Consider the following 20,572-nt stretch of genomic DNA (forward strand, 5'->3'; position numbering starts at 1 on the left):
TCAGCACAAGGGTGCTCATTACCTACAGAGGGAAAGGGATTCTGGGTGAGGGAGGAACCCCAGCCTCTCTCAGGCACTGGCAGTGCCCTATTCCTGAGGGCTGCCGTGCTAGCGTTTGTGGAGTAACTCTTTCAATAACCACCCACCCGTCTCCTCTGCTTTTCAATGTGTATACGGCCTTCCATGCCCAAAGTGATTTAAAAGAGAAAATCATCTGATGATGGGCAGGCTTTGTCGTTTACAGCCACCTGGAGCCATATTGCTATCCCAAACCACAGCTGCATATCGAAGCCCCAGTAGTGTGATGAGTTGTGTGTTGGGCTGTTGATCTGCTAACTGTCAGGTCAGTAGTTTGAAGCCACAGCTGCTCTGTGGGAGAAAGAGGAGGCTTTCTCCTCCCACAAATGTTTTCAGTCTGGCAGTTTTACTCTGTCCTATGGGACGCTGTAAGTCAGAATCAGCTTGGTGACAGTGAGTGTGAAGCTTTTTCTTTTACATAAATTAACCCATTTATTACAGGCCAGAGATGGTTCAGATAGTGGAGGAACTTCCCCTGGTCTTTCAGTTCCCCAGTCTTCGGATGACAGCCTGTGCTGTGACAGCATAAGGTGGCTTTGTGGCTCCAGGTGCCACCAGCTCCCGTCTCATGCAGGAACCACAGTGCCAGATGCCCACAGCGCGTCTCTTCACTCTAGCTTTGCCACAGAACGAGGAAGCGTACTTGGCATGTTGGTTGGTTGATTTCAGTTTTCTTCACATTTTACTGAGGGAGGCACCGTAACGGGCCCCCTATTGGCCCGCAATCCCGACCTTCTTGGTGTGTTTGGCCATCTCGCCACAAACTAGTTACCAGCCAGAGGGCGAGTTTGAATCTTTGTGACGGCGGCTTGGTGAGAACGTTTCGTCCTAAGGTTCGTAGTGGATCATTGTATAGAGAAACATGCTCGTTGGGGTCCTGTACTGAAAAGCAGTAGGAACTTCCAGGTGAGCTTTGACCAAGTGTTCCCCCTCCTCCCCAGGTAAGGCCGCCACTGCTTCGTTGGAAAGAGGGAGCGCTCAGCACAGTTGGGGTCCGTCTTTGCTGACCAAGTGGGGCGAGACCTCCTGACAGCATATGACACAGGTATGTTGGTCCCTGCAGGTTTCGCCCTTCAATTGGCCTTTACTTTGTGTGAAAATAACGAACTCCAGAGGCAGGCTGACCTTGTTGGGGGTGGAGCTTGTAGCCCGCTCATTCTCGCAGATTCTGGACGTGCATGGCACCGTGTTTGGGTTTGCATCTGATCTCGTTCGTATTTTTCATTTTCCCGGCCAGTCGCATTAAACTCTTGAGAGTAACAGGCATGATCCCCCATGACCAGTGTCTTAGGCTCCTTGCACAGCGGTAACAAAATCCCACCAAGCCAGCGGCTTTAAAGAACCAACAGGAGGCTCTGGTGGTGGCCTAGTGGGTTATGCGTTCAGGTCACTTCTCGCCAGCTCACAGTTGGAGGCTGCTGTGATACCCTGTGCCTGTCTGCTCCTGTAGAGATGGAGTCTTAGAAACCCACCGCTGCAGTAGTTTTCCTCTGTCAGAGGGTCCCCCTGACTCAGAATGGGCTCAGTGGTTGGGCTCAGTGGTTGAAGAGCCAAAATGTTTTGTCTCCCAGTTCTGGAGGCCAGGATTTGGAACCCAGGCTGTCAGCTGGGCCGCCTGAGAGCCACCTACTCTAGGGAACGACCCTTCCTGGTCTCTTCTAGCTCCGGGGGCCCCTGGCATCTCTGGCTTGCCGGCTGATGACCTTTACTTAGCCTTGTTCCTCCTGTGTGACTGTCTCCATGTCTGTTCTCCCCTGTGTGAGCTGCTACTCTGAAGGGGTAAGGACCTTCCCTCTTCTGATGTGACCTCTTGTCAACCTCATGGCCAGTCCAGGAGCCTTGGCGTCATGGGCTATGAGTTGGGCTGCTAAGGACCAGGTCAGCAGTTCGAAGCAACCAGCCCCTCCACAGAAGTAAGATGAGGTTCTTTGCTCCCATAAAGACTCACAGTCGCAGAAACCCACGGGGACAGTTCTGCTCTGTCCTGTAGGGTTTCGGTGAGTCAGAATCAACTCAATGGCAGTGGGTTTGGGTTTGGGGTTTGAGGGGCCCTCATGGTACTGTGGGTCACGCACGGGGCTGCTAACTGGAAGGTCAGCGGTTCCAACCCACCAGCTGCTTCATAGGAGAAAGATGAGGTATCTGGTCTTATGGAGATTACCAACCTTGGAACCCCCACAAAGAGTCGCCGTGAGTCTGAATCGACCCTGACAGTGGTAGGTTTACACCTTGAACTTAGATTTTGCAGTTGATAATGTCTTGTTTCTTTCCATCCTTTAGAGAGGGACACAATTCAATCCGTCGCATCCAGTCATCATTAATGTGGCTCTGAAAACCACAAGTAGTGACCCGCTCTCGGCCTCGCCTCCCTCTTTAAGGGGGGCCCAGAGCTGGCGGGAGAGGCCTGGTCTGCTGAGAATTGAACCTTTTGATTTATGAACTGTTTGCTCCTCAATCATCCTTTTTGAGGACTTGAAAGGAAAGAAACCAGCCTGTGTTTCAACCTCTAATTTGTGATAGATTGGCATTTTATTCTTGAAATTATGAACTCCTTAATATCGTAGAATGTTTAAGCAAATGTAACGTGAGTTTGAAATATTGACATCCAAAGGAGGACTTCACACGTAGGTCTTCTAATTGATTGGACAGTATCAGGAGGCCTGATAGAATCTCACCCATGATCACAGTGCTGTCACAGTGCCCAGCCACCAACTCCAAGAGTCTCCATGTTCCCTCAGGTTTTTTGAAGCAGACTCCAAACAATTGGGGTTAGTTGATCTGTTGCTTGTCTCTCCACCAATAGATGGCTTCCTGCCCATTTCTTTGTTTCCTTGTGTGACGTTGATTGGAAGTCCCATGCCACTTGGTCTGTATACAGAGGTGTCTGTGTTTTCAGTTTGCTGCTCCCATTTAACATCTTCTCACCAGCTCCAGGGTGTGTTTGCGGTTAGGTATGGGGGATTCAATTCAGAGCAACAGAAGGAAACACCACCCAGCCCTGCCCCAGCCTCAGGACCGAAGCCCAGGGCTGCAGCCGCTGTGTCAATCCAGCAAACTGAGGGGCTTCTCTGTAACTGAACATCTACTGTGCCAGCCTGATGCCTTTGCCAGGGACTAGTTTCTCCTGATAACATAGCCAAAGTACCCGTCTCTTCATCCTCCCTTCTAAGGAACCTTTTGACTGTGCATCATCTAAGACCAGCTTTATTTACGCTTCTGGAAGCCCACTGTGCTTTCAGGATTCTTCCCAGCACCACCAGTCAGAGACATCCTTTCCTCAGTCTTCTGTGCACTGTCCGATTGTCCCATGCACACGAAGCAATTGAACACCAAGGTTTGGGTCAGACCGTGTTCGTCCCCACTCAAAAGAGGGCTCCTGCAGCAGATTTTCCCAATATAAGATGCATTGCCTGGAACCGTCCCTCCCTGGAAAATGCTGGGTCCCTCTGGAGAGGTGGGCACGGACAGGCTCTGCCTCTTAAGTATAGATTCCCCACCCCCATCTCTGTGCTGCTCGGGGCTCAATGTCTCGTTGTCTCTGTGTGGTGGTGGCTGCCCAGGACGATCATCCCTGAGACTCATAATTTCTTCATGGTCATTTGTCGGTTGCCATCAAGTTGACTCTGACTCAGGACGACCTTATTTACAACAGAACAAAAGGTTGCCCTGCCCTGAGTCCATTATGGTGCCTGTTGCCTCGGTCCATCTCACGGAGGGTTTGCCTCACAATGAATTCCTTGTCCTCATGCAGCAGTTCTCAACGCGTGGGTCAGGACCCCTTTGGGGGTCAAACGACCATTTCACAGGAGTAGCCTGATTCATCACAGTAGCAAAATTACAGTTACAAAGTAGCAATGAAAATAATTTTGTGGTTGGGGCTCACCACCACATGAGGAGATATAGTAAAGGGTCACATTGTTAGGAAGGTTGAGAACCACTGCCCTGGAGGCTGCTCTCTCCTGGCCAAACCTCATCATTCTCACTTCTCTGCAGCCTTCTGGTTGCATCTCTTAGGATGATTTGCCCATTTTCCTGCTAGGCCATGGTATAGCTGGCATTCTTTGCCAGCACCACAAATGCCCAGTTATTCTTTCGTCTCCCTTAGCCATGGTCCAGCATTCACCTGCGCCTGCACCTGCTGCTGCAGCTTGGGCCAGGCACATCTTAGTCATCAGAATACCATCTTTGCTGTCTAACACTTTGAAGAGGCTCTTGGCAGCACATTTCCCCAGTGTGGTGCATCGCTGGGCTTCCTGACGCTGCTTCCACGACATTGATTGCGGATCAAGTAGAATGAAATCGTTAACAGCTTCAGTTTTTCCTCTCCATTTAGAGGTTGCAAAGAGCTATAGTCTAATTTGGTCATGTACTCTTGCTTGACTAACTGAAATCCTTTGGCCAGAGAGACTGCCTCGTCGATGACTTGACACCTGAAGGGACAGGGAGACAGTTCCTACAAAGGGCAGAAGAGCCGCTCAGTACTTTCTCTTTCAGGAAAACAGCAGGATGGTTCTGTAGCACACTCTAAACGTGACCAGTGATGTCTGAGGTGTGTAGATACATCGACTTGCACGCCATGATTCCTCCAGTACTGGTAGGTGCAGAAATGGCACCATTGGGGGCCAGCTGGAACTTCTTCAGCTGGCTCTAGAATAATTTTAACAAAATCCCCCAAACTCCAGTCTCCTGGCTCTCTGTGTGGCCAGGTGGGCATTCAGACGTATCCAGTAGCTGTTAGGTCCCAGACTTGGAGTTGGCTTTTCCTCCACGCAGCTCTGGCTCCTTTTGGTGGAAAGGCCACTGGGACCACATTTAGGCCCCAGGGTGCCCTGGCTACAAGTGAATTCTAGTCTCTTGGCCTTTCTGATGGACAGCAGGAAATAGACTTTTGAGTGAACATATGCATCAAGAGTGCATCCTCTTTTTAAATTCAATTTAGGACTGCCTGGTAAGCCATTTTCACTTTGATTTTATATTTGTTTTCCTTTCATATAAAGAGCCTGGCAGGCACGGTAGGTCAAGCGTTGAGCTGCCCACTGCACAGTGGTCAATTCAAACCCTCTGTGGTTCTGAGCCAAAGCCACTAAAGATTCTCAGAACTCGACCCCTGACCCTGGTCTGTTCATCCACTCTTCCTCTCTCTTCCAAAGGCTTCCTCTCTCTCCCTCGCTTCTGGTCTGTTGTCTCAGTTTAACATAAGCGTCTGCATTTAAATATAGATCTGCATGTGAGAGGCTTCAAAAAGTCCATGGAAAACAGGATTGAAAGATAATGAAATTCTTCCTTCAACTTCTTGAAGTCCCTTTGTATATGGATGTGTGTATGTGTATACATGTATGTGTGTGTATGTCTGTGTGCATGTATATACACGTGTGTGTGTGCACTCTTCTTAGGAAGTGATAGCATACTATACAAGCTTTTTTCCACCTTGGTTTATTTTAAAATTTAACAAAATATCTTGAGTAGATAGAGGTCCTCCTCATTCTTATGTTTTAACAGAGACACAGTATTTCATCACGTGAATGGTTTAGAAAAGACCCCTGTATTTTCCGAAGCGTTGGCTTTTCATATAGCCCAGCAGCACTTCTCCTGCTGGATGTGTTCTTGCTGCTGTTAGGCGTCCTCTCGTCGGTTCTGTGTACAACAGCATGAAGCACTGTCTGGGCCCGCCCCACCCTCTTGATTGTTCTTAGGTTCCAAACCACTGTTGCAGCCACTGTGCCAGTCCATCTCATTGAGGGTCTTCCTGTTTCCGGTGACCCTCCGCTTTAGCAAGCATGACGTCTTTCTCCAGGGACTGACCCCTCTTAATAGCATGTCCAAAGTACATGAGACAAAGCCTCACCATATTTACATCTAAGGAGCAATCAAGCTACAGGACAAATATGTTTGTTCTTTTGGAAGTTCATGGTCATGTTAATATTCTTCACTAACACCACAATTCAGAGGCGTCAATTCTTCTGCTGTCGTCGTGTTCATGGTCCAGTTTTCACATGCACAAAGGGTGGTGGGAAGTATGGCTCGGGTCAGGTGCACCTTAGTCCTCAAAGTACCGTCTGTGCTCTTCAGCAGATTTGCTCCATGCCATATGTCGCCTGCTGCTTCCATGAGCATTGAGTGTGGATGCAAGTGAAGTAAACTCCCTGGCAGCGTCCGTGTTGGCTCTGTTAATCATGACGTTTATTGGTCCAGTTGTGAGAATTTTACTCCCTTTACATTGAGTTGTCATGGGCACGGAAGTCTGTGTGCTTTGATTTTCGTCCGTAAGCGCTGAAGTCCTCGGCACTTTCAGCGAGCCAAGTTACGTCGCCTGCATTTATGGTTGTGAGGTGCCATCCGGTCAGTCCCAACTCATTGCCGCCCTCTGAACAACAGATCGGGACACTGGTCCACCCCACGCCATCCTCACAGTTGCTCCTCGGTCCGAGCCCGTGGGTGCAGCCGCCTTGTCAAGCCAGCTCGTTGAGGGCTTTCCCCTTAGTGCCCCTCTACTTCACCAAGCCCGATGCCCTTCCCCAGGGCCTCATCTCTTCAGACAGCATTTCCAGGGTCTGTGAGACAGTCTTGCCAGCCTCGCCTCTAAGGAGCATTCTGGCTGTACTTCCTCAAAGACAGATTTGTTTGTTCTTTTGGCAGCCCATGGTCTCTTTAATACTCGTTGCCAGCACCATAATTCAGATGCATTGATTCTTCTTCAGTCTTTCTTATTGTCCAACTTTCATATATATAATATGTGTTTGTGTGTGTGTGTGTGTGTGTGTGTATATATATATATATATATATATATATATATATATATATATATATATGGTGATTGAAAGTACCGGAGCTTGAGTCAGGCCCACCTTAGTCCTCAAAGTAACCTGCTTGCTTTGCAGCACTTCGGGGAGGTGTGGTGCAGCAGATCTACCCAGTGCGATGCGTCTTTTGATCGCATGACTGCGCTGCACATGGCAGATGGTTAATAAGTCTTCCTCCAATCCCAATGCCACATTCTTCTTCATATACTCTAGCATCGTGGGTTATTTGCTCGGCATTCAGATTGAATAAGTATCATGCGTGTATACTACTAAAGCATACCTTTCTTGACTTGAAACCATACGGTACCCTCTTGTTCTGTTGGCACAGCTGCCTCTTGGTTCCACACGAGCACAATGAACTGTTCTGGAATTCTAATTCTTCCCAGTGGTTTTCATACTTAGGATCAGTGTGTGTACACCAGTGTTCATGGCCGCACCATTCACAGTAGCCGAAAGGTAGAAACAAGAAATGGGAAAGGTCAAGGCCCTTCAACCGTTGAGTGGCTAGCACAACATGGTGTGTGCACACGATGGCCTGTGTGGTGGCCGGACCCTGGCCTGGGTCAGGAGGGACACAGCATCCTGGTACATGGTAGGGTGGAATGAGCACTAAGTCCCGAGTCAGACCAACCCAGGGGCGTGGACCATGCTGGACTTCAACTTGATGTTGTTTTCTAGGTTTGACCATGATCTCCACATGGCTCAATCTGGTTCTTTCTAGTTGTCTGTCTGTCTCAACCCCTTCCGTGGCTCATTTGCCTGGGTCAGGATCTAGTCTCCCTGAGTGCTAGCCCTGGGCCCCCTCCCATGGCCAGGCATGGGGCACCATCAGGTCTCATGAAGAAGACAGTGTGCTGAATTGTGTGTGTACATTGAGATTTTCCCAGAATGTTTTCATAAACAGCCACCTGCCTGCCTATGGCCCCCTTCCCCTGTGACTGGCACAACGTCCTTGACACTGGGCGTTGTCCTGCTGGGCTGGATGGCTCTCCCCCTCTGTGTGGTGCTGCCAGGATCCTCCTCCCTGGCGGCAGCCATTGTCTCTGTTCGTCTGCTGCTTCTCTTTGGGTTTTCCCGGGACTTGCTGGTTCCGGGAACACTCGTTGGTCAGCAGTTGTCATTTTGTTTCCAGTTCCTAATCTCCAATTCAAATGTAGCTCAATTCTACTCCCAGCAGGAAGGGCCTTAAGTGACATCATGGGAGCCCTGGAGGCCCTGAAGAGCGTGCAGGGGTTCCAGTCACCTCCTCACCCGGTTCTAAAAACATGTCCATCTCTGCTGCCCGGGGAAGGCTCCGGTGATTTCCTCAAATAATTAAACCACAGTTCCCCTTTTCTTTTTCTTTTGAGTGAAAATAGGGCCTCAAAGTACAATAAACTCACCTCCAATAAGCATCTAAAACAGTGGTTCTCAACCTTCCTAAAGCTGCGGCCCTTTAATACAGTGGTGACCCCGTATGTGGGCATATCTGTATGTGGACGGACCCGCCTGGAGACAGCTAGAGGAGCCGTGTCTTGGTTCCTAAGAGCATCGGAAATGTGTGTTTTCCCATGGTCTTAGGTGACCCCTGTGAGAGGGTCCTTCGATCCCCAGAGGGGTTGAGACCCGCTGATGTAAATAGATGCCAGCATCACACGTTGTTAGGGAATTGTGAGTGAGCAGAGCCGTGCGGCGCTAGCCCAACCTATGTGGCCGATCCTGTCAGCTGTCGCGGACTCGGTTCCCACTCGGAGTGACCACGCACAACAGAGTGAGATGCTGCCTGGCCCTCTGCCGGCCTCGGTGCTTGCCTCGTTTCAACCCACTGTGCGGCCGACGTCGCTCACCTGGGTGAGGGTCCTTCCCTTTGTTGCTGACCCTCCAAGCACCCATGCCGAGGAAAGCAAACACGGGAAAGACCAATCCAATGGCGCCGGACCACATCTGCCACTCTGCCAAGCGTCACGTCCTCCTCCAGGTCCCTCCTGATGAACACGCCCAGCGCGTGTGAAAGGAAGTCTCGCCGTCCTCCTTCTAAGGAACATCCTTCTTCCAAGACAGATCTGTGGGTTCTGTTGGCAGCCCCTGGGCTACAGGCCGCATTCTTCCCCAGCACCCTAACTCACAGGCAGGGACCCTGGCTAGGTCTTTGCAGCCGCTTTCTGGCTTCCACATTCATCCGAGGCGACTGGACGGAGCATGGCTTGGGTCAGGTGCACCTGAGCTTCAACGTGACATCTTTACTTGTTAGCGCTTCAAAGAGGTCTCTTACAGCAGGTTTGCCCAGTGCCGGACATGGCTTGAAACACCACTTGTCTGCCGGTGTGCTGCACTGGGTGCTTGCGTGTGTGGCTCCAATGCCAGAAGCGACGCCTCTATTCCAAACCTCAGCAGGGTCACCTGCAGTGGACAGGTTTCAGCAGCGCTTCCCGCCTCCGGCAGACTAGGAAGAAAGAATGTGGAAGAAAGTACTGCTGAAAAGTAATTGGCCAGTGAGAACCTCGGGGATCGGCCTTTCCCTCTGTTGTCATTTCCTGTAAGCCGTGGCGCAGGTTACCTAGCGTGCCAAGTCAGTAGTATTTGGATGATGTGTGGCAGCATCCGTCTGCTCCGCACACCGGATGCTGAGTAAGCTGATGACATTGGCCCCCAACGCGCATGCTAACCGAGGGAGCATGCTCCGCTTCTGCGCCCTGTGTCCTCTGAGCGGGCGTCCCAGGCCAGGCTGTTGACTGTTAGTCCCCAAGTCCTTCAAATGTGCCTCCGCAGGCATCCCTTTCGTGCATGCGACTGGCTTTACCTCGGTTTCCTCGGCACAATAATGATTCTAAACGTCGGAGCATCTCATTATCACCAGCACATCTAACTTTCAGGTTAAAGATAGGAATTGTTATTTTAAAAGACTCATGTAAGAGGGTAAAATAAAGATAGTTAAATTTACATCAAGAAGTCTGGCCAAAGGTTTCACAATTCTCCAGTTTGGAGGGCCCCAGAGGTGCGGTTTTGCTCATTCTTTGCCGCTTGCGGGCCACGTGCATAACGTTAGCCCATGGGGCCCCTGGCCCAGATGGGAAGATGGTATCTTAGTTACCCACTCGCCAGCTTTTAAGGCTCTACTCCCTACCCTCCAAAGAAGGTTGTAGAGCATTGTTTTTTTGTACACTGTCTTATGCCAGTTGGCTTAGCTGTTCCGAGTGTGGTGACCAAGTCCCTCAAGATGTTTGGTGCTGGCTGAAAAGTTGCACACCCGCCCCTGTGTGCTCTCCTGCATGCCTGGACGCGTTTGTAGCACCCAGGAGCACGTCGGTAGAAAGTCCTGTGCTCGTGGGGGTACCCCCTATGCTGTCCCACACCTGCCGTCCTTCCACCTCTGCCTCTGAACCCACTCCTGGATTGTTTGTTACTACTGCTGGTGAGGAATTCTGTGAGCAGTGGGATTCGCCACGGTGGTCTTCCACTCCTGGTGCCTCGCAGTGCCCGCCCTTGCCTTGCTCATGACGTGCTGCCCTTCCTGTTGTATGTTGACCTTCCTTTCCCCCAGCTCACTGTGTGTCCACTAGCCACTCATCTTCCTCCCCTTCTCCTTCTCTCCGAGGTAACCATCAAAGAATGCTTCATACTTGATTTGTTCTCATGCTTTGCAACATGTTGAAAAATGAGCCCCTTGAGTGTTGCAATAGGGTAATTCTGGAAATCAGATTCTACTTCCTCCTAGAATTTCTTGTTGTTTCTGACTGTAGTGGCTGTGGTTTGTCCAGTGACTTGATAAAACAAATCTTGTCGAGTCTGTATTATCCATTGTGTGTGGCCAATGAGTCTCTATGTCATTAGCTCAGTGATCCGCAAGTGATTCAACACAGATTTCCTTAAATGACTGGAACCAAAAAAATCTCTCATCCAGCTTCTGCTTTCTGATGGGCTCTGTGTGCGTGCTGTCATGCCTTCAATGTTAACCAAGCCTTAGCCTTCATTTCCTACTGGCACAGAGCAGGAGGTCAGCAGGAGGAGAGAGCTCAGGAACTACCCGGCCGTGTGTGTGTGTGCGTGCGTGCTTGTGTGTGTGTGTGTGTGATTTCTAGATTCCTGGAGCACTTGGAGCTTTCTAGAGCACTTATTCCCAGCCTTTCCCTTTCTAATTAGTCTATTATTTTCCCCAGCTGTTAGCCAGGGCCCCAGGCTGCAGTGACTGAGACACTTGCCTGTAAATGTTTGCAGTGCTGCGGTGGGGGTGATAGCTGCCTGGGCGAGAGAAAGGCGAGTCCTTTGCGCCTGTCTCCTGGGGCACTGTGGACCTGTCACAACGGACAGGCACCATCCTGTAAGAATAAGGTCCTTCAGCAAGGGGAGCAAAGTAACCAAGTCCATAAGGAATCCTGAAAATAGACCTCCGACTCGGGAGACAGAGCTTGGCACCTCATCAGACCCCATTGGAAAACACTCCTAAGAGTCAGCAGGCAGACATGGAACCGTCTATAGGGGGGGGGGGGTGTCGTTTTTCTTTCACCCTGAATCTGTCTATATAAGATAGGCAGGACAAACAATCCCGAGATGAAAACAATGGGACCAGTGGTCCCGGTGGGGGGACATAGAAGAGAAGGGGCCATGGAGGGCGTGAGCTGGGAGCCAAAAACCTTAGGGATGAGGGAACAACAAGAGATCTAAAAATGATGACAAGGAGGCCTGGTGGGGTTTGATCGAGCGCAATGTATCCAAGAGGAATTACTGAGAGCCGAGTGGAGGGTGAGCGGAGGGTGAGCATGATAGTGGGACAGGGGAAGGTGAAAGGAAATAGAGGAAAGAAGTAGGAGGCAAAAGCTATTTATAGAGATATAGCTATAGGCCTGTGTACATGTAAATATATTAATTTAGAATAAAAGGGCTAGAGGTCAATGTGCATATATTTATATGTTAAAGTATTAAGATAGCAGATGGATTTTGGGCCTCTACTCAAGGCCTCCCTAAGCACAAGAATACTGTTCCAAAAAATCTGGTATTCTTTGATACTCACCTTCCCAACACAATCACTGAAGACAAAATAGGTGCGTAAGCAAATGTGGTGAAGAAAATGGATGATCCCTGGCCATCAAAAGATAAAGCATCTGGGATCTTAAAGGCAAACAAGCAGCCATTTAGCAGGGAAGCAACAGACCCCACATGGAAGAAACACACCAGCCTGTGTGATCATGAGGCACCGACCGGATCAGGTATCACGTATAAAAAGATACAAAACAATTATATTGATATGAATGAGGGGGGGGTGGTATAGAGACCCAGAGGCCATCTGTAGACAATTGAACATCCCCCCACAGAAGGGTTACAAGGAAGGGACAATTCAACCGGGGGCAGTGTCGCACCGACAAACACACATCATTCCTCTAGTTCCTGAGTGCTCCCTCCTCCACCACCACCCTGACCCAGTTCTACTTTACAAATCCGGCTAGACCAGAGTACACACATTAGTACAGATATGAGCTCTCGACACGTGGAGTTCAGGACAGATAAACCTCTCAGGAATAGTAGTGGGAGTAGCAATATCATTAGTATAGGGAGGTGGGGAGGGAGGAGGAAGTGGGAACCTATCACAAGGTTACGTGGATATATGTGATATATAATAACAAATGTGGGTAGGGGAAGACAATGGACAGTGTAAGACATGAAATAACAATAAATAATTTATCAAGGACTCAAAAGGGAGAGAAGGAGGGGAAAAAGAGCTGATACCAAGGGCTGAAGTAGAAAATGTTTTGGAAATGTCGATGCAGCATATGTACAAGTGTGCTTAATACAATCAAATGGTGGATTGTCAGAAGATTTGTAAGAGCTCCCCAACAAAATGATTAATTAAAAAAAGAAAACGGACGGTCCTGCCTATACTGAGAGCATGGCTTGTCTCTCAGGAGCAGGAATGAGACAAGGGGAGCTTGTTCGCTGTTGTCAAGTTGGTTTCTGACTCAGTGACCTTCATAGATAAAGGGGCTTCAAGAAGTCCGTGGGGGAAAGTTCATCATCTTCTCATTCCGCTCCTGCCCAACAGAACGGCAGGGTGAGGCAGCCCTTCGGCGAGCCTGCCGGTCTTAGGAGCTTCAGCCAGGGTTTCCGAGGCAGTGTCCCCTGGTGGCTGCAGGCTTTGGATTAGTGTCCATCATACCTAAGAGGCCTTCCTGGCAGCGTTTGATGACCGCTTTCATGGAATGGACTTTGGGGTTCTGTCCTCAGCCATGTCGTCGGCGTCACTGAAGCCGAGTCTGCTTCGTGACCACAAGGCACTTGTGGTATGGGACAGGAGGACCGCCTTCTGGTTTCTACTCAGGCCCAGACCATTTCTGGAGGCAGCTTTTGCTTAGAAAGGACTGTTTCCTTGGGCAAGGTTGTCAGCTCTTTCGAACTAGTTGGTGGTTCATTTGCCTGTCTTACTGGACACAGCATCCTCCTTCTCGACTGCGGGTCCACTGTGGAGCTGCTTTCTGGTTGGGGTTCAGAGAGACTGGGCTGGCCCTTTGTCAACAGCAGCACCCAGAAGCCAAGCTGGACTTTTTTACAGGGTCAAGATGACGAAACATGAACCACTCCATTGAAACAGGCCATTCTCCTCAAAATGAAGCCACGACAAATTTATAAAGAGACTTTCACAATACATCTAAACAACTACCAGAGGCTTGTGGTTAGAGGCTGTTGAGCTGAATTTGATTCATAGCAACCCCATGCGACCCAGAGGGCTGTCCCCTGGGCTCTCTGGGCTGCGGTCTTTATGGGATAGGATTGCCGGAGTTTTGCTCCCAGGGGACTGCTGGTGGGATTTGAACTGCCAACCTTTTGGTTTGCAGGCGAGCACTTCACCACTGCATTGCTCCTAATGAAAGGATTAGTCATCAGGATACCTGAAGAACTCCTCCAAGTCCATTGGTGAAAGACAGTTCACTCAGTGCACCAAGAAGACACAATCAGGTAGGTCAAGAAGCTAAAAAAGGAAGAGGCTCATGAATATATGAAAGAAGGTTCCGTTTTTAAATTATGAGGTCCCATTAAAAAGCAAACTGCTAGGTTGTCTGAAATTTAGGATGAAGGACAACAGGTGTGGGTGAGGATGAGGATTCAGGGAAATGCGTGCTGCTCCTGCTGGTGGTGGTGGAGGAGGGTGTACTGCTGCCTTGGCTTGGATGCGCGCTTGGACACTCGCTGGTGAAATGGATGTTCATCCACACAGCTCACGCGCCGGCCCTTCCTCTCCCCTTGATGTAGTGTTTGGGGCAGGTGCCAGCCAATTTTGCTGTAAAGTTCAAGATTGGAAATAGTTTAAAACTCTGCTGACCACATACCTACCATCTCTGCCAAATATTTTTCTTTTTGTTTTGCAATCCTCTAAAAAAAATTCTTACCTCAGATGTAATTTTAAAAAAAAAAAAAGCAAACTTCCTGCCACGGAGTTAATTCCAAGACCGCCAGTCACCCCGGGGGTCAGCCTGCCTCCTCTGTGCCTGTGGAGCCGCCAGGGTTGATTGACTAGTAGCTCAACACCTAACCTCCAGCACACAAGCTCACAGGCCTTCACAAAAACAGGCCCTGACTTGAGTGGACTCCCAAGCCAGTGTGATCGCCCCTGGTGCTAGCTAGGGTCCATGCCCTGGAGACACTCCTAGCAAGGCCCCACAAGCCCTGCACTCGGCCAGCAGCAGTGGAAAGGCCTGAGTGGCAGATCTCACACAGACAGACAAGGCCGAAGGCTTAAAATGCTCAGTGGTAAGGTCATTTGCAAAGAAACCCGTGTGTTAAGTGCCATTGAGGTGGTTCCGACCCATCTCCGTCCTATAGGCACAACAGAACAAAACACTACCTGGTCCTTTCTCATCTTCATCATTGTTCCTGTGCCCAACCACTGTGTCGTCCCACCTCATTAATCTGATAGCAAGGGGCTCGCGCACAGTTGAGGAGGGTGGTCCCTTCTGGGCCGAGGCAGGAGGGTGGGGAGGGAAGAGCACACAGGTAGATGTAGGCTGGGCTCCAGGTTCATTCTGTGGTGGTGCTTCATGCCTTGCTTTATATTGCCCATCGTCTTCTGTATGTTTCACACATTACACAGTACATTTTTAAAAAACAAGAAAGAATACCAACCAGGGAGGCATTGGAGCCCCCACACCTGACTTCCCTGAAGCACTACTTAGTTGTCCCCGAGCTTGGCTTTGGTAGTCACCTCGGATGAGGGAGCGGGCAGGAGCTTGGTAGTGTTGAGTACCCGGGAGTGCCCCTGTCCATCTCATCTCTGCCACCCTCACTAAGTGCACAGTCCTTTGCCATGAGAGGTATGGGCTGACTGGATGGAGCGCTTTGTTTGGTCTCCATCCATCAGGGTGGCTCTTCAGAAGCAGTTGCCCCACCACCTTGATGGCTTACCTTTACAATAAGTTTGAAATCAGCAAGTGTGAATCCTCCGATTCTGTTCTTGATAAACCCTGTCTTGTCATTCCTGGGCTCCTTGCTTTTCCATATGAACTTTGGAACCAGTGTTTTTTTGCTTGCTTGTTTGTTTGTTTTTCACTTGTAATTGTTGAAACTGTGTATCACAGCAAAGCATAACCCAGTGCAACAGTTATAAATACTCAGTTCAGCAGTGTCCAAGTGCACGTTCAGTGACCCTGATGATATTCTTCGACTTAAGCCAGCATCTTCACCCTCCTTTTCTGAACTGGGAAAGGAATCTTGGTGGTAGAGTGGTTCTGTGTTGACCTGTGACCCCCAAGGTCAACAGTTCAAAACCACCAGCAGCAACTCTGGAGAAAGACAGGCTTTCTACTCTTAATAAGAGTTAGTCTCGGTGGGGAAATAGATCTATGTGCGTATATTTATAGGTTTAGTATTAAGGTAGCAGAAGGACATTGGGCCTCCACTCAAGTACTCCCTAATGCAAGAATACTTTTTGCTATTAAATTGGCACTCTGTGATGCTCACCTTCCCGACACAACTGCTGAAGACAAAGCGGGTGCATAAGCAAATGTGGTGAAGAAAGCTGATGGTGCCCAGCTATCAAAAGAGATAGCGTCTGGGGTCTTAAAGGCTTGGAGGTGAACAAGCAGTCATCTAGCTCAGAAGCCATAAAGCCCACATGGAAGAAACATACCAGCCTGTGCGATCACAAGGCGCCAAAGGGATCAGTTATCAGGCATCAAGGAAACTCAAAGGGATAGTTCTACCATGTCCTATAGGGTCGCCAGGAGTTAATATTGACTGGATGGCAGTGAGTTTTGGGTTTTTTTTCCTGAATTATCCGCCCCCCCCCCATTAACATATGGGCTCAAAGCACAGGAACAATTGTGAGGATGGTGAAGGGCCAGGCAGTGTTTCATCCCACTGTGCCCGAGGTTGCTGTGGGTCTGGAATAACAACAACCTTAACATAATCTCACTGCCCTGAGCGTCCTGTCTAAGCTTACTAGTTGCTGCTGTCAGCTTGAGGATCGGCTTATTTTTATCTATTATCTATCTATTTGGCAATAGCTTATTGATTTATGCAGAAGCCAACATAACCAGCTGGGGTTTAATCATCGATTAGGCGCTGGATCTGTAGACGAGTCAGTGTGAGGAGGTGTGCCAAGCCAACCGTGCGAAGCCCTCTGAATTCTGAGCCTGCGACGCCTGGCTGTTGATGGAGAGCTTTCCTTTCTTCCAGAGCTGTTTTGTGGTTTTCAGCACACGAATCTTTCCTTTCTTCACGGCAGCTTCTTCCTGGATCGTTTGTTTGGCTGGTGTTGGCCTGGTTTTCTTCATGTCACTTCCAGGAGGTTCATGGCTGGCGTTCAGAGATACACTCCACTCCTCTCTCTTGATCTCATATCCAGCAGCCCTATGGAGCATGCTTGTTAGGATCTGGAATTGAGTCTCGCTTCTTCCCCTCCAGTCTGGACGCCTCTTCTTGCCTAATTGCCAAGAAGGGGCTGCCCTCCCTCCTCAGATCACTTCCTGCCACTGAGCAGCAGGAGGAGACTCCCCACCCCCCTGCATGTGGCACCTCCCGGCCTTTCTGCGTCACCTCTCTCTCCACCCTTCCAAAGCATCTATCCAGTCCACTCACAAAGCTGTGCAGCCATCCTCACTGCCATCTGTCTAATTCTAGGACATTCCACGTCACGCCCCCCCTATGCCAAGGGCAAACCTGGCTCTCCCCCACGAGCCCACGCACACCCCCACACTCCAGCAGCGACCAGGGGCTGACTGCCTCCGAGCAGTTGGCATTTGAATCAAGTCCTCACTGCCTCACACACACACACACACACACACATGCGCGTTTTAGGCTGTGATGGTATGGCATTCTCGCCTGCTACCTCAGCACCACAGGGCCCCATTGCCGAGCTCAGCTCAGGACCGACGTGCGGGGGCCGGGAGCCCCGGTGGCCCGTTCACAGGGATGGATGCCGCGTCAGCGTCCAGCCCTGCAGGGTCAGCACCAACGGGACAGGGCACCTCTCCGTGGCATCCGTCACCTCGTGCCTGTGTCTCTTCTGCTTTCTGTAAAAACTAGAGCTCCACAATGACTCTCGGCTGCTTGTTCAGCCTCGACTTGTGACCGCTTCGTCCACATGTGAGCTGGGCCTGTGTGCACTTCTTGCTCGCATTTGAAATCAGAGCTCACCTCCCACGCACAAGCATTTCTCGTCAAAGGACTCCACTCCCATGCACCACGGCTTCCCAGGCCCCCCGGGAGACCTGGTAAGGAGTGCCCAATCAAGCAGGGTGCTCCAGGGTGGGGGACTGCCAGGTGAGGTCTGAGGGGCTATATTCTCTGCTCCTGGCCTCGCCTGGTCCCAGAAACACCCGTCCGCACCTGTCTGTCACATGCTGGTTGAGCACTTCCCATCATCAGGCCCAGTTCCAGGGTCCGGGGGCCAGTCGGCCAGCCAGTCACCTAGTGGATAGGAACCTGTACCTCGGGAGCTGCCCAGTGCCTGCTGCGAGGGTGCGGGGGAGCCTCCATGTGCAGGCAGCATGGGGGGCTCTGGGGAAACCCGTGCTGGCCAGAGGAGCCTCCTTGACTTGGTGAAGAGTCTGACCTGGGGACCTGCTGGGCACCTTCCAGGAGGGGAGTGGCCATTCAGAGGACACTCCTGGACAAGCCCTTAAGGCCCCTTTCTCTGGCAGGAGACCAGCGCCTGGTGCCTCTCCTCCTTCATGATGCGGTTCCGAAGCACAAGTCTGCAGGCCTGGAGAGTCAGGAGCAGGCTCCCCACTTGGCCCCAGCCCCGGGGTGTTTTATGAAAAGCTCATCACAAGCCATGGCACACTGGCTCACTAGTCTGTCGGGGGCTGCTGCCACGGCAGTGTCCGTCCCCCTGCAGAGCAAAGCAGGCCAAGGCATTGTGGGAACAGGCCTGGCAGGCTCTGTTCAGCTGCACTGAGGAGTTAGGAAGACACGCAGGACATGTGAGCAGAGAAAACTGAGCCCTGGAAATTTCTAAGTAGCAGCAGTGGCTGCATGGGGTACAGACACGCCACTTCTCACCTCCCTGGGCAGTTGGTGTGAGAGAGGGAAGACAGCGGGCATCCAACCCCACCTGGGGAAGCCTCAGGCACAGCCTCGGAAGAGGGGTGCCCAGCACCTGGACAGCGGCTCTCTGAGTTGAGCAGGGTAACAGGGATGGTTCAGGCTGGTGACCGCCGGGGTGCAAGCTGTGCCCGGAGACAGCACTGGGGCCACTAGGCAGAGGACTTGACAAGGGACCAAGGACTAGGCAGAACAGTGCCCAGTGCCCCCAGGGAGCCTGGCAGTGTCCTGCGTGAACAACGTGCCGTCACAAACGCACATGAGAAAGAGGGACACCACCCTACGTGCCCCTGCCTGAAGATGTTTAATTTGTGCTGCAGATAAATGTTAATAAATATTTGGGATCATTAATCAGCTCACTGATGCATATGTATCACGCATCCTGGGCTTTGCGTTCACGCACATGCTCCTCATGAACTTGATTCCATCTGTGTCTCTGCGGTTTCCTCCTGTGGAGTCTCCAGTCCCGCTGGTGGCTCAGTCTGGAATCCTTAGGGCTGGACCACTGCTCTGGAGCCTCTGCCCAGCCACCTGAGGAGCGGGAGCCCACCTGCTCCACTCTGCCCTGCCAGCCCTCTGTGCCTTGAACTCCACGCAGCGAAGTCCGTGGGGGTCTTCCCTCGAGTCCTGTGTGGAGGTCATTGACATGAGGGTGATGAATCCGAGCACACCTGTGTGAGGGACTATGGGGACCCACAGGCCATCAGTGCCGAGGTACAGCTGCTCAGGGCAGGCCAATCAGTAGAGGGGGGTGGGCTGAGGAGGACCCATGACCAGACCTTGATGTGACCACAGCAGAGTAGTCCTGCAGCTGGGACACACACACACACACACGAGGAGAGGTCACCGGTAGTGTTTGGGTCCTGAGAAGGGAGTGCAACATACCCGAGCCTGTCCTGCTCCTGCTGAATGGGGTGCTGTGGGGGGGGTGGTATCCCGTGTGTACCAGGTCAGTGAATGAGAGCCCATGCGCTGGCATCACCTGTTGGTTTCTTCCCGCAGAAGGCCCTGCCCCCGACATGGAGTCCAGTAAGAAGATGGACTCCGCTGGCCCCCTGCAGACCAACCCCCTGCTGAAGCTGACCTCTGACCGCAGTGTGGGGGCAGCCGTGTTTCTCCCCGAGCAGGGGGGCTACAAGGAGAAGTTTGTGAGGCCCGTAGAGGACAAGTACAAGTGTGAGAAGTGCCGCCTGGTCTTGTGCAACCCGAGGCAGACGGAGTGTGGCCACCGCTTCTGCGAGACCTGCATGGCCGCCCTGCTGAGGTGGGCGTCTACCCCACCCCCACCCCCACCCCCACACATACACCCTTCTGCTCAAGGTGGAGAGCTCTGGAGGGGCAGGGAAGAAATGCTCAGAGCTAGCTCCTGAGCTGCTAAGAACTTGGTAGGACACCCAAGGTGAGTCTAAGCCAGGGGAAGAGGCCTATGAGGCCTGTGCAGCAACCCCTCCCAGATATCTGCTCCCAGCTCACCCCCCTCCATCTTGCAGGTGTCAGGTACCCCCGGGGGGCGCTCAGCTCCTGTCACCAGATGTAAGGTTGATGTGATAGGTTTTCCGTGAACACAGTTCCATGCACTAACCAGCTGGCTGCCCAGCCATCGCTCGGGCACGTGACATCCACGTAGAAGTGCACCTCCCAGCGTTGTTCAGAGGCAGTTGGTCAGGCCTTCCTTCCAAGCACCTGGAGGTAGAGGCAAACCCCCAACTCTGGTTAGCAGCTGAGTGAGCCAGCCACATATGCCCCAGGGACTCTGCTAGTAGAAAGCTCTTCTTTTTAAGAAGTTCATTTATCACCCCGACAGTTCTCACCCACTCTGTCCGGCTTCCCAGACCTTGTGGGTCCCACTAAGTCCCACTCTGCCCGCCCCCCTCTAAACACACCCTCTCTCACTGGCTTAGGGTCTCACAGCCCCTGCCCTGCATGGCCTACTAGAGCTTTTTGGCTGGGCCAGGGGGTGCCAGGGAGGCCCTGAGGTTCCCCTGGGGTGTCAGTGTGGTTTCTAGGTACAGGGTGGGTTGTAGTGGGCCAGGTCTGGGTAAGGGCAGCGGGGTGGGGGGAGCAGCAGGTTATGCCTGGAGTTTGGGGACAGGGAGGCCAGTGGATTTTTTAACCACCCATTAAAATCCCCGAGTTGTGCGCCTTCTGTGGGTCTCTGAGTGAAGACACCAGTACTGGCCGACAGG

At 51.4% G+C, this 20,572-nt stretch overlaps 1 protein-coding gene across 7 annotated transcripts in view; it reads left to right on the plus strand.

Moving 5' to 3' along the window:
• The window catches only part of TRAF3 (TNF receptor associated factor 3), a 122,944-nt gene that overhangs the window by 71,278 nt on the left and 31,094 nt on the right, over window positions 1-20,572 (plus strand). For 3 of the 7 annotated variants that reach the window (XM_075531757.1, XM_075531758.1, XM_075531764.1), the window contains 3 exons: window positions 1,020-1,123; window positions 13,682-13,802; window positions 19,389-19,650. In XM_075531757.1, coding sequence (XP_075387872.1) covers window positions 19,406-19,650 — 245 coding nt within the window. In that variant the 5' untranslated portion in view covers window positions 1,020-1,123; window positions 13,682-13,802; window positions 19,389-19,405. The remainder of the gene's footprint in view (window positions 1-1,019; window positions 1,124-13,681; window positions 13,803-19,388; window positions 19,651-20,572) is intronic. The other 4 variants (XM_075531761.1, XM_075531763.1, XM_075531760.1 and 1 more) reach the window with 3 other exon arrangements.

The sequence above is a fragment of the Tenrec ecaudatus genome, chromosome 14 (genome assembly GCF_050624435.1).
Source record: "Tenrec ecaudatus isolate mTenEca1 chromosome 14, mTenEca1.hap1, whole genome shotgun sequence".
NCBI classification, from domain to species: domain Eukaryota; kingdom Metazoa; phylum Chordata; class Mammalia; order Afrosoricida; family Tenrecidae; genus Tenrec; species Tenrec ecaudatus.